Genomic DNA, 11899 nt, shown 5'->3' on the forward strand with positions numbered 1-11899 from the left:
TGAAAAGAATTGATCATGTTACTTTTCCTTTTAGTTTATTTTAAAAAGCAAGTTGTCATATTTTGAGTTTAAAAGTTATACGCAATCACAGTATAAAAACACAATTAAATCACTTGAAATATAAAACGACTAACTACATTTAATGACATTAAAATAAGTAACAAACTATAACATGTTAATTATATAGGTATTTGTAGAAAAAATTATTATACTATAAATCCGTCTCAATTTTATATTTAGTAAATTTTTAGTCTCAATGTTTCTAGTCTACCCCTAATCAATGATACTCCGCCTAATAAAAATAACATTACATATTTAAGACACGTAAATTAAGACTTTTCTTTTTAATATTTTGTGTCAGGTTAAATAAAGACACGTAAAATGAAGCCCGAGTGATAATTAAAGTAGGGTTTCTCCATTAAGTATTTTTTGTTGCAATGACTAACCCAGCTTCTAGTATGATGAGACATTTGGGCCATGGCAACTTTTTTCCTCTAATGCTGTGTACCTTTTTTTCCTATTCTTTTATGATTAATCATGTTTTTCACCTTTTGTGACCTTCAATTTGTTCCTTTGAACCACTGTGGGACTGGTTTAGAACGTGAGTGTCATGAAGATGTAGGACCTTTTCTTGATCCTTAGGATTATTTAGTGTAACAGCTGCTAATACTTTATTGGTAACTTTGCCTCGCATCTATCATATATTAGTTAGGATGCTTTATAAAGTCCAGTTAATTGTTTCTTTTTTAAGTGCAATGATAGAAGGATCCCTGGTGTTTTTCCATTTTGTTTTAACAAGTAACGAATTTATACTACGTATTTATGTTCTATATATAGTGATATTGTAATTAGGGAAGGTGTATCGTTTGAGGTACTGAGATCGACATAACCTAGTAATTAATTTTAGCATAAATCCTTCATTTGGTCTTAAAAAAATATATGGCTGGCTGTAAAACTTTAGTCTTATTCCAATTGATGTTGATGTGTATAATTAAAGGATGTAGCATAGTTTAAGTGACTTATAACTTATCTGCGTAATGAATGTTTGAGAATATGTGCATAAAGTTTCAAAATATCAGTCAAAAGTGTCTAATAAGAACACTTTATCATGTATTCAGGTGCTCAATCGAAACACGTTGTATAGTTTGAGTATGTAAATGAAATTTACTACCAAGTTTACGAGGTTGGTCAATGTATTCAGCCTAAATTTATTAAATATGTATAAATTATAAATTTAGGACACAAACTCAAGAGGGCTAAACTCCCGTATTCATATAAACTTGAAATGTTATATCCGCTGGCTGTTAAGTGAAAAAATATATAGCCTCTTGTAAAAATATATATAAAAAAACATGTAGTCTAACGTTTTTTCTAGAGGTTAAAGATGAGTGGTTATCTCTAATTATCTCAGAAGTGGCTGATTATTTATGTGTGCATTCTTCTAAATTATCAGTACATAGAATTTAAGTTCATGTATTAATAAACTGAAGTATAATAATATAATTAATGTTGAGCAATAATCCTTGATGATTAAGTTATAAGCTGAATGACACAACTCTGCAATCACATTTTATGTCGGCAACTCAACATTATATTTTTAAATTAAGTGTGTATATATATATATACACACATACACATACAATCCCTGACAACTTCATGGAGCCATTTGACACTAATCAGTATGTTTTAACGGATACTGAGTTCCCATAAAATAATAATTGAATTCAAGTGTAGTGTAGTATATGATCATTTCTTTCTAGCGCATGGTTTGTATTGTAAATAATTTCGCCAGCTTTTGTGAATCCTTATCTGCTAATTTTGGTGTTTTTTTAATACTAATGGGAAAGTCTAGCTGATGTGAAAACTGAGGTAGGGTTATATAAAGGGAGACAAAAGAACAATAAAAGGACATCAATATTATCCTTTACTTAGATTCTACGTCACTGTGTACCAATGCCCTACAATATGAAGATCCTCTGGCTATAAATTTGAGTCGAAATATCTTTGGCAAAAAGAAAAAATAAGAAGAAAGTTATGCATCATCAAGGAAAAGCAACAAACAGTGAACATATAGCTAGAAGGCAGTATTAATAATCCTAATTATATTATCACGAGCAAGATACATATACACCACCCAGAAATACAATGTCAAATTGTCACAACCCAAGTCCATGAATTCGCTTGCGCCTAGCAAACCTTTGATTTGGTCGTTGGGCAATGCTACATCGAACACAAATGCACTTTATAATTATATTATATCATTTACTTTTTCATCTTTCTTAATGTGTCATGTGCCCCGTTTTCTCAATACCTCATCAGCCTAGCTAAAAACTTGTAGTCCTTCTCATTGACTCGTCCTTAGCAGTCCACTCCACCATGAATGTCACACTCTTCATAGGGTTTCACCATCCTCACCGAGATCTGCCCAGCACCATCATTTACTATACGAGAGTCTTGCTCTAATACTAGATCTCACAACTTTAAATTACATATATCACCTATTATCCGCTTTGGCCCAATAGATTTTTCTGATTTGTTACCTAGTTAATTACACATTCCTAGGACCAAAGCACGTGTACCATGTGCGAACTTATGATTGAGCTTTTAACACTTTAGTTTTGTCCTTTCCGGTTTATAATTCTTATAAGGTGTTGTATGCACACATTATTCGAAAGCTTGCCAACAGATATTCCTTCTTCTTAACCCGTCATTTGCAGGGGCATCAACTTATGGTAGGAAACTTGTATTTAGGGAAGACTACTGTAGTTATCATACTTTAAATTTACGAATATAACACTTCAAAAAACCTAATTGTGATTTTCAGGCTGAATTATGAATACATTAATGAATTCGAGGTTAAGGACTAATTTACCACTCCAATTCTTTGCTAAATAAATTGTACACGTGCAATTTTGTAAGGCACTTACAATATTGAAGCCCAAGGCCCATAACTCTTTTCTTGCCTTGGTGGAAATTGGGTCCAGATCCATTAAAGTTGCAAGCTTAGCATCATAAGTTCGATAGATTTCTTGATTCATTTTTTTGTGCGGATTGTCCTTCAAAAGCACTGGCCTTTAATTTTTGTCCCTCCAATCGGTGTTCTTTAATTTTTGTCCTTTTCCTAATACCTCAAGGTTCTCGGTTCGAACCCCAACTCAGTAAAAAAAAAAAAAAAGAATTTCGCAAGACAGATGTTTGGATTCGCAACTGCAGGCAGAGTTATTCAGAAATAGTAAGCGATTCCATAAGGGATTTCTGAAGTAAGTTATTTATCTTGCATATAAATTCTGGGGGTCCCAAGTCCTGCATCCATCAAGAACGGCCGAGAGTGTTATGTAAAAAGGACCAAGGAGGATCCTATCCTAAAGGAGAAGGAGGACGAGCATGAGCTCGCTTTCCTTTCTTGGTCGGACCAACCCAACCGACGGCTTATTTTTTTGAAACAAGGTCCTCGGTAACGCGACATAAAGACTCCAAGTAAGTCCAATGGATTTAAAACTTATTTTTTGCTTAATCAATTACGAAATATTTTTCTAAAGTTTGCAAAACTCTATCTCACATGCAAAACTCTGCCTGCAGGTAGAGTTTTGCATTCAAAATTCTGCCTGAGGCCTAACTTTAGCCCGAATAGGCGATGGACCGAAATTAAAGACCACCAATTTGAGGGCCAAAAATTAAAGACAGCCTTTGAAGGGTTATCGTGCAAATGACCCTTCTTGATTCAATTGTTGGGCCATTTCTGTTATGGGTTGCAATTAGCCCTTTTATCCCTGCTCCTTGGAGTTGATTGGTTGACTGCCAAGTGCTAAGAGAATAAGTACTGCATACTCCAAATAGATAAGTCATAAGTGGAATACAGATAGAGAAATGAAAAAGGAAATTAAAAGAAACCAAACCATAAATAGGGAAGAAGAAATGCAAAATCTGGTTCTCATATCATCGTCTTCTGTTTTCTTTTCTACAAGATTAGAAGTCTTTCATATTCCTAAATCTTTAATCATGTTTCTAAAAGAACATTTAGAACTGAAAATTTTGTTTTAAGAAAAGATTTACAAAGCAATCACCAATCTATATCTATATATATATATATATATATATATACATGCAGTTCAGATAGTTGCAATGCAAGTTCTTTTCAGTTTTAGGATATCCTTTTATGTAGAAGAAAATTTACAATTTTAAAGTTAGTGAATGCAACATCCCACACGTTTACATCTTTTTTGTGGAAATGAGTTTGAACTTAAAATATAAATAAAATATATTTTTAAAATGTTTATTTATAAATACATAATATAAAGAGTCATATTTTTTTTTCGATTTCCCATTCCGTGTCTGATACTTGCTTAAGCACCTCAATTAATACGATTCACATAACATAAGGTTCATCAAAAAGACGTAAAGCTCCGTACCAATTCTTTTATATGATCAAAGTTCGAATCCAAAACTTCAGTAAAGATGTCCGTTCATCCCATCACACTCCGGGCATTATGGTGGATCGTTGCTTGTGCTTTTCTGATCTTCAAATTAACAATGCCAATTTGAACCCCATCACAAAGCCAAAAGTCAACATCTTTCTTTTTGTAAATTGTGGGTGGCTTCCCCCACTAAAATAAAGGAAGATTCTTTCACCATTAATTCCATGCACCAACTATGAGGCTTCTTTCTATCTTCCCCCCATTTTTTATTAATTCATCTCACTAGTCTTTCTTATCACATAATGTCCACGTAGATAAGATTAGTCTCTTACATCAGCTAAACTTATATTTATTGAATGATTATCTAAATCGTGAATTCTTAATTAGCACTATTATATAAAACGCAAATATAATGTTTATTCCTTCTAGCAAGAGGGTTTCAAGACTCGAGATTAGTCAGTTTGATGACAATTTTCACCAACTCTAAAAGAAAAAGGAATTTATATTAAGCACTCAAGAGGGACCATACTAATAAGCTATTGATGTTATAATTTAATTATTAATTTCATTCTTCAGTGCAATATAAAATTACTTGTTCGATAAAATTCTCGTTGAGTTAACCTATTTCAAGGATAAAACATTTTCTACTAGAAATTTGTAATTGTCGGTAGTAGTCGAATTCGATCCTTAGGGATTGTTCAGATGATAAATATCCTCCACCTACAATTCAATAGTTGTGGGTTCTCTCACCAAGAGACCAAAAAGAGGGGAAAAAAACTCCTTGGGGGAGGGGTTTAAAAAAAAAATCATAATCATTCTACCATGCCTTTGGTGGTAAGTATTTGAGTTAATTTTTTCTTGAAATGTTTTTTCCATTACATTGGGGGATCAGGGATGCGGTTTGGGGAAAGAGAAAACGAGAAATGAGAATCGAATCCACCAATATCATGTAGAAGATTTTCACTAATATCACTAAACTATAAGTCTTGATAAATACTTTTTATGTGATTTAATTTCATAAATTTCAAATTTCTGATCTCTTCTTATTTTCTAAATCTTTTTTAATCGCCAAATTCACCCCACAACTTTTAAAAGTTAGTACACTAATAATATATGTAAGCTGTTTTTATAACACTTTAGACTTTCTTTCTATTTATACTTTATTTTTGGTTTTCCGCCCAATGTTGGAGTGCGTAAATTTGGTTCCGACTAATTTAGATTTATGCTATGTAAAGTTTATTTAAGGGGAAAGAGTTTTCTAATAGGTTTCTCAAACTCGAAATTTTTGGCGTAGGGCGAAGAGATACAGTCAAACCTTTCCATAATAGCATTGTTGGGTCTGAAAATTTTTGGCTGTTATAGAGAATGACCGTTATACACCTATAACAATATTTGACATTTAGATAATAGTTGGCTGTTATAGGCAAAAAAGATGCACAAAATCTAATTTTTAATTTTTTAAAACTATAAAAAATAACAAAATCATTTAAATTTTAAATCTCCAAGATATGCATACTTCATTGACTAAACATTAAAGAAAGTGAATACAATTTCAATAAATTCATAACTGAATGAATAAAGTTTTAAGTTCTAAGACGCCCACTTTAAACCTACTTGAAAATTAAACTCTTTCAAGATTGATGGAATAAATTTATAATTGTATCTTGTTTCGTATTCCAATCTCTTAATGGTAATTTAACACTTGAATTGACGAAGATTTAGGTTCAAACTTACAACAAATGGGTATCCAATTGCTTTCCGTAAGAGTTGAACCATTTAATCTTCTATCCCAGTCCAAATAACAATAGATATTCTATTTTTATAAAGATAGTTAATTATTATATTACCAAAAATAGAAAAATAACTGTTATGTGAGAGGTAATTTTACAAAGAACGTACTGTTATAAAGTTGACCGTTAAAATACTGTTATAAAAAAGTAATATATAACATAAAAAATTAGTTTCAAAAAAATTTGACTGTTATAAAGATATGCCGTTATAGAAAAACGGTATACTCGTTTATTTCTTTTTATCTATAGAAATCTTTTAAACTATGGTAATAGATCAAGGTGGAGTAGGATTTAGTAATTGGTACCTTAAACAGAACAAAAACAAAAAAAGTGACAGAGGTATGTTTTTAAGCAAATTCCTCGCTATGAGTCCCTATAAAACCAAACACACATAGAGATTTCCATATATATTCCAAAGATTTCAACTTTGCCTTTTGTGTCAACTCTCTTTCCTTCAATTCTCAAAACCCTTGTTTTCTGGTACTGTCACTCCTCTTTTTCTGTTTTTTTGCCCCCCCTGCATATATTGATTCTTGATTTATAGTAAGTCTTTTATTGGTCTTTCTCAATCTATTTTTTTTAATGGGTATCTTTCTTTGTTGCTATAAAGTTAGTCTTATTGTTCTTCTACTGCAATTTGCTTTCTTTCATTTTTTGGGTATGTTTTTGTTTGTTCCCTCCACCCCCTTATTTTTTATGATAATGAGTCCTGTAATTGTTATGAGTATTGCATGTATATGTATAGGTTTTTCAAATACCACCTTTATTCTGTTTCAGTATATCTTGAGTTTGCTTTGATTCTTGATTCAAAGCTCTTTTACTGATCTTTCTATATCTATTTTTGTTGTGGGTGTTTTTTCTTTTTTGGCTCAAAAGTTTGTTTTATTATTGTGCTAGTTCAATTTGCTATTTTTTTCTTTTTATGAGTATGTTTTTGTTTGTCCCCTCTTTTTTTTAGTCCTGTATTTGTTTTTTTTGTTTGTGAACAATGAGTATTGCATGTTATAGTTATGGTGTTTTGGTGTAAATATACTTGTATATGTATAGGTTTTGAAATACCACCTTTGTTCTGTTTAAGGTATTGAGATTGCATTGATTCTTGGTTTATAACGCTTTTACTAGTCTTTCTCTATATATACTTTTATGGGTATCTTTCTTTTTTGCTCAAAAGTTTAGTCTTATTATTGTTCTCCTAGTTCAATTTGCTTTCTTTCTTTCTTATGATAATCATTCCTGTCTTTGATTTGGGTATGTGTTTTTTTTTTTTTTTTTTTTTTGTGATCAATGAGTATTCCATGTTTTGTTTATGGTGTTTTTGGTATAAATATACATGTATAGTTTTTTTTCAAAAATACCACCTTTGTTCTGTTTCAGTAGGTGTTGAGTTTGCTTTGATGGTGATTTACTTTTTCAGTAATTAATTGCGTTATCTGTTGAATCAAACTATCTGTCTAGCTATTTTAGGGGGAAAAGTGTTAATCTTTTATTTTTTATTAATCTGCATTAAGAGCAAAAATTGGAAAAAAAAAAAAACTTTTTGGTAGTGATTACTGATTAGTACTAGTTTCCCTTCCACATGGTTGTTATTAATTTTTGGTGTTACATGTTTGTTTACAGTTTAGGTTGAAGATTTATGTAACGAATTGAAGAAACATCAATGGGTTCAGTTTGTTGCTGTTTCAATGTTCCGGATGCTGGAGAGAATGCTGCCTCAAATGGTCAAAATCATAGCTTCTGCCAGTGTTTTAGTTGCTGCTTTCAGAACTTAATTAATAAGGTGCCTGTCGAAAATTATTTTCGTTCAGTCATGAAAATTTTCATATTTTGTTCTTATAATGTTTGGATAGTGCACTGTACCATTTAATGTTTCACATTATTTGTATCGAATCCCCTGCCAACTATCTAATTATGCCTTACCCAGTTTTATGGCAAGATTGTTAACAACCGAGAACTAATCATGTCAAATTGAAGTAGTTAATAGACCACCAAACTCAGCTAACTATAACAACAATGAATATTTAAGTAGCATGGCAGGTGAAGATGCTTAAAAGGAAATAGTTTAACTACCTTAAAGAACTAGGGAGATAACCTACCTTACTCTTATGCAAGGAATAATGTAATTCCGTAATATACCAAACCTAAAATACTTAGGGTTATGCTAATGTAAAGAATCTGCAGCATCTTCTGTCCTTGCATAATCCACCACACACCATTTAATTATGGATACTGATTTAGCTTTAAGCCACAAATAGTTCAAGAGCAGTGGTCATTTGCTTTTGATATTCTTTTGTAATGTATATGAACAATGATAACACTTGATGGGACTTTCTGATTCATGTTTTACAAGCTCATAAAATAGCAAACTCGTAGAATACCAAAAACTCTTTGCTTGGGGAAGAATTGATAGAATGTGAGACGTCAATGTGACCACTCGTCAGACATGAACAAGTCTAAACATGGAAAAGCTCTGTTGTATTAGAAGAAAAGTGAAATCTACTGCAGAAAAGAATTTTGTTGACTTGGCTCCGTTGATCATTGTTGCTAACCTGGAATATTCTAATTATAGCTATAGTAACAGAAATCTTGACTGGATTGCTAGCCTAATGATTCATTTATGCTTTGGCTATTTTTCTTCATTAAGATACTAATAACCTGTTTCACCAAGCTTCTGGGAAGCCAAAAGTGCTTATTTTTTAAAGTTGAGCTGTTTGACCAAGCTTTTGGGAAAAAATATGTGCATTTGTGTAGTAGCAGAAGTTAGTTTTCAGAAGCTAAAAAAAGGTAGAAAAACTAGCTTTTCTCCGGAAGCTCTTTTGAAACATAAGCCAAACACAAAGTACTACTCTAATATTGGCGGAAATGCTTTTCAAATTGATTAGCCTAACACAAAGTACTGCTCTAATATTGGCGGAAATACCTTTCAAATTGATTAGCCTAAACTGCTGCTTTCCAAAAGTACTTTTCAAATAAATCTTCTGGCAAAATTTCAGAATAAGCATGCTGGCTGTTCCTTATCATGAAATTGACTTTTAAGTATTACTTCTCATCAGTGTGGAACAATATTTGGCCAAGCACAAGAAACTGCTGGGACTTCAGCTAGTCAAGGCCCGTCATCTTCGACTAATGTAGTTGGCGTCAACAGTTCATTTAATACAATCCGGTCTCAGCAGGACAGAGGTTTACCAATTAGTACTGCTTCAAGACAGCCACAAATGCAACAACAAGATGCCACACTTAGACGACATGACAAAGGAACAAGTCATTCACGAGTTGAGCCCGAACCAGATATAGATGCTGATGTTGAAATAACACAAAAGCTTCTAGGAAAAGGCAAGTTGCTTAAATCGGACTGTGAAGGAGGATCTAAAGAATGTCGTCCCGAGTCCCCTCCGAAGGACTATTCATCAAAGATAGTGACTGGAGTTCAATATGAAGTTTCCTCATCAGAAGATGAGGATGTATGTCCCACATGCCTCGAAGGTAGCTGACATTATTTTACACATTTATGATGGTAAAGAATTGGGGTGTCAACGACCCACCCAAAGGTTACTTGGGTTGAAACGGGTTGGGCTAAAAAGCCGGTCATAACCTAACCCGCTCTTCTTACTAAGATCCTATTTCTTTATTTGTTATTTTATAATCTTTTAAGTGCCTAATAAAACTATTTTTTTCCCTTTATTATGGCTATATATAGCACATTATCAAACAAAAGTAAAAAGCAAGTCTTTTTCAAAATATTTTGACCAGGTTTTTATGGGTCAATTTGGGCTAAATATCAGCCCATTTTGGAGTACATATCAGCCCAATTTTTAGGTGGGCTGAATGGTTGGGCTAAAATGGGCGGGTCAAATTATTATGGGCTGATTTTGCCAACACTAGTAAAGAACTATTTGAGCTTCAACAGATTGATAAAAGAGGCTACTCTAAGGCTCTAAGTTTTGCTACAAGGTTGGATAATTCTCTTGATTTGCCTAATTAGTCAAATGCCACTTTTTTTTTTTTTGGGTGCAGAGTATACACCAGAGAATCCCAAGATATCTACAAAATGTTGTCATCATTATCACCTCAGTTGTATTTATGAGTGGCAGATGAGAAGTGAAAAATGTCCTGTTTGTGGAAAGGCAAGATTTTTTATTTCTTTTTACTTTCAGTTCTTATGTTACTCTAGTGCATTGCAAGTTTGCAATATCTTATTTGCTGCATAGTCAAAGTTAAGATCTTCCACAAAGGGAGGAGTCAAAATATTGCTATGTTAATCAAATAACTAAAGCTTTATTAGTGAATTGCTGTATGTGCAATATGTTTCTGTTCCTCCGAGGACTTTAAATGGCATGTTATTATACTACTCCCCTCTGTCCCAATTTATGTGTCATACTTTCCTTTTTAATCAGTCCCGAAAACAATCTCATATTTCCTTATTTAGAAACGGTTTAACTTTAAGTTTTCCCTTTTACCTTTATGAGGTGATTTACCGCCACCCAAATGTCTATGACTTGTTTTAGACTACAAATTTCAAAAGTCTTTCATTTTTTCCTCAAACTTTGTGCCTAGTCAAACACCGCCACATAAATTGGGACAGATGATATCCTGCTTTGTCAGTATTATAACGTAAATAGATTTAAGATAAAGTCTTGTTATCTGGAAGTGAAAGCAATGCCAAGATGGTGATTGGTGCTCAGAAACTTGATATATATTTTTGGGGTTTCTATTGTAAAATGCAGACAGTTAGTAAGTTTTTTACCTATGTGTATCTAACATTCTTTGATTTCATTGCACAGTTGATGGAATTCGAGGAGACAAATTGATGGTCAGAGCTGTGAAGAGAAGGAGCTAAACGAAATGAAAAACAGACGTATATGTGAAGATTTCATGCAACTTAGTAAGATGTACATAATTTTTGCCCACACTGGTCACCGACATTTTCGACTTACTCTGGAGTTGTTCCTTTCTTTGGGTTTTTAGTTTCTGATCGTTTGGAACATGCTCTATTATACAAAGGATCGAACAGTAACACGATATACCAACAAGAGAATATTTGATTCTCTCCTTGAACTTTTACTTAAAGCTGTTGAGACCAACTACTTGTGCTAATGAAAATTTAGATGATTGACGTTATCAACTTGTGCTATCTTTTTACGCTATGTCTTTTACATCTTAAGATTGGTCACATGATGCATTGCCCTGTTTTGCTCCTTAAGCTTTTCTCAATCACTGAATAAGAAGAAGATACGACAAAACCAATTTTCTTGTTAGCTAAATGTAGTTTTAGAAGTTATTTATGCTTACTGTTTGTTACAGTCTTGTAGATTCTTAATGAGGAGGTAAGGTTGATGTCCTGTTCCACTCCTTGTAATCTACATGTTGTGTAGGGGTCAAGTCAAACACCGCACATAAAAACATATGCTCGAGATGATGGCTTAAATTCTTCTCAAAAGTGCTTATAGTTGCCAGTTGCATATGCTCACACTAAAGGTAAATATAGAGTTTATGTTTTTACGTTCTTGATGAAGTGAAGACCAAATCATGCCTAGCTAGCCCCTAGGGATTTCTTGATTAACAAAAAATTTATGTTCTGAATAAAACATTTCAAATGAGAACAGAGAATTGCAAATGGATTATCTCATGCTTTTGAGCTGGAGTTGGCCTTCTGTTAGCCCTCCAACAACCTTGAGAAACTGAGTGTTATGCACCACA

The 11899-nt window shown here is 32.8% G+C and overlaps 1 protein-coding gene across 5 annotated transcripts; it reads left to right on the forward strand.

Moving 5' to 3' along the window:
* The first annotated feature begins 6521 nt into the window (after nucleotides 1-6521).
* On the forward strand, nucleotides 6522-11320 carry LOC132641937 (E3 ubiquitin-protein ligase At3g02290-like). Of its 5 annotated transcripts, none has more exons than XM_060359084.1 (5): nucleotides 6522-6544; nucleotides 7823-7982; nucleotides 9256-9685; nucleotides 10217-10326; nucleotides 10984-11320. In XM_060359084.1, the coding sequence occupies exons 2-5, from the start codon at nucleotides 7863-7865 to the stop codon at nucleotides 11008-11010; spliced, it is 687 nt and encodes a 228-aa protein (XP_060215067.1). In that variant the 5' UTR covers nucleotides 6522-6544; nucleotides 7823-7862; the 3' UTR covers nucleotides 11011-11320. The 5 variants fall into 5 exon arrangements, with proteins under 5 accessions (XP_060215067.1, XP_060215064.1, XP_060215068.1 ...); XM_060359081.1 differs by lacking the exon at nucleotides 6522-6544 and adding an exon at nucleotides 6551-6685; XM_060359085.1 differs by lacking the exon at nucleotides 6522-6544 and adding an exon at nucleotides 6567-6685 and having other exon boundaries at nucleotides 7828-7982.
* Nucleotides 11321-11899: the final 579 nt, after the last annotated feature.

Source organism: Lycium barbarum, chromosome 5 (assembly GCF_019175385.1).
Source record: "Lycium barbarum isolate Lr01 chromosome 5, ASM1917538v2, whole genome shotgun sequence".
Taxonomy (NCBI): domain Eukaryota; kingdom Viridiplantae; phylum Streptophyta; class Magnoliopsida; order Solanales; family Solanaceae; genus Lycium; species Lycium barbarum.

Bases quoted from the DNA above. Each gene is read 5' to 3' on its own strand.
- LOC132641937 (XM_060359084.1), top strand. From the start codon at position 7,863: ATGGGTTCAGTTTGTTGCTGTTTCAATGTTCCGGATGCTGGAGAGAAT. The intron at 7,983-9,255 runs GTGCCTGTCGAA...ACTTCTCATCAG, and splicing joins TTCAGAACTTAATTAATAAG to TGTGGAACAATATTTGGCCA. The intron at 9,686-10,216 runs GTAGCTGACATT...TTTTGGGTGCAG, and splicing joins ATGTCCCACATGCCTCGAAG to AGTATACACCAGAGAATCCC.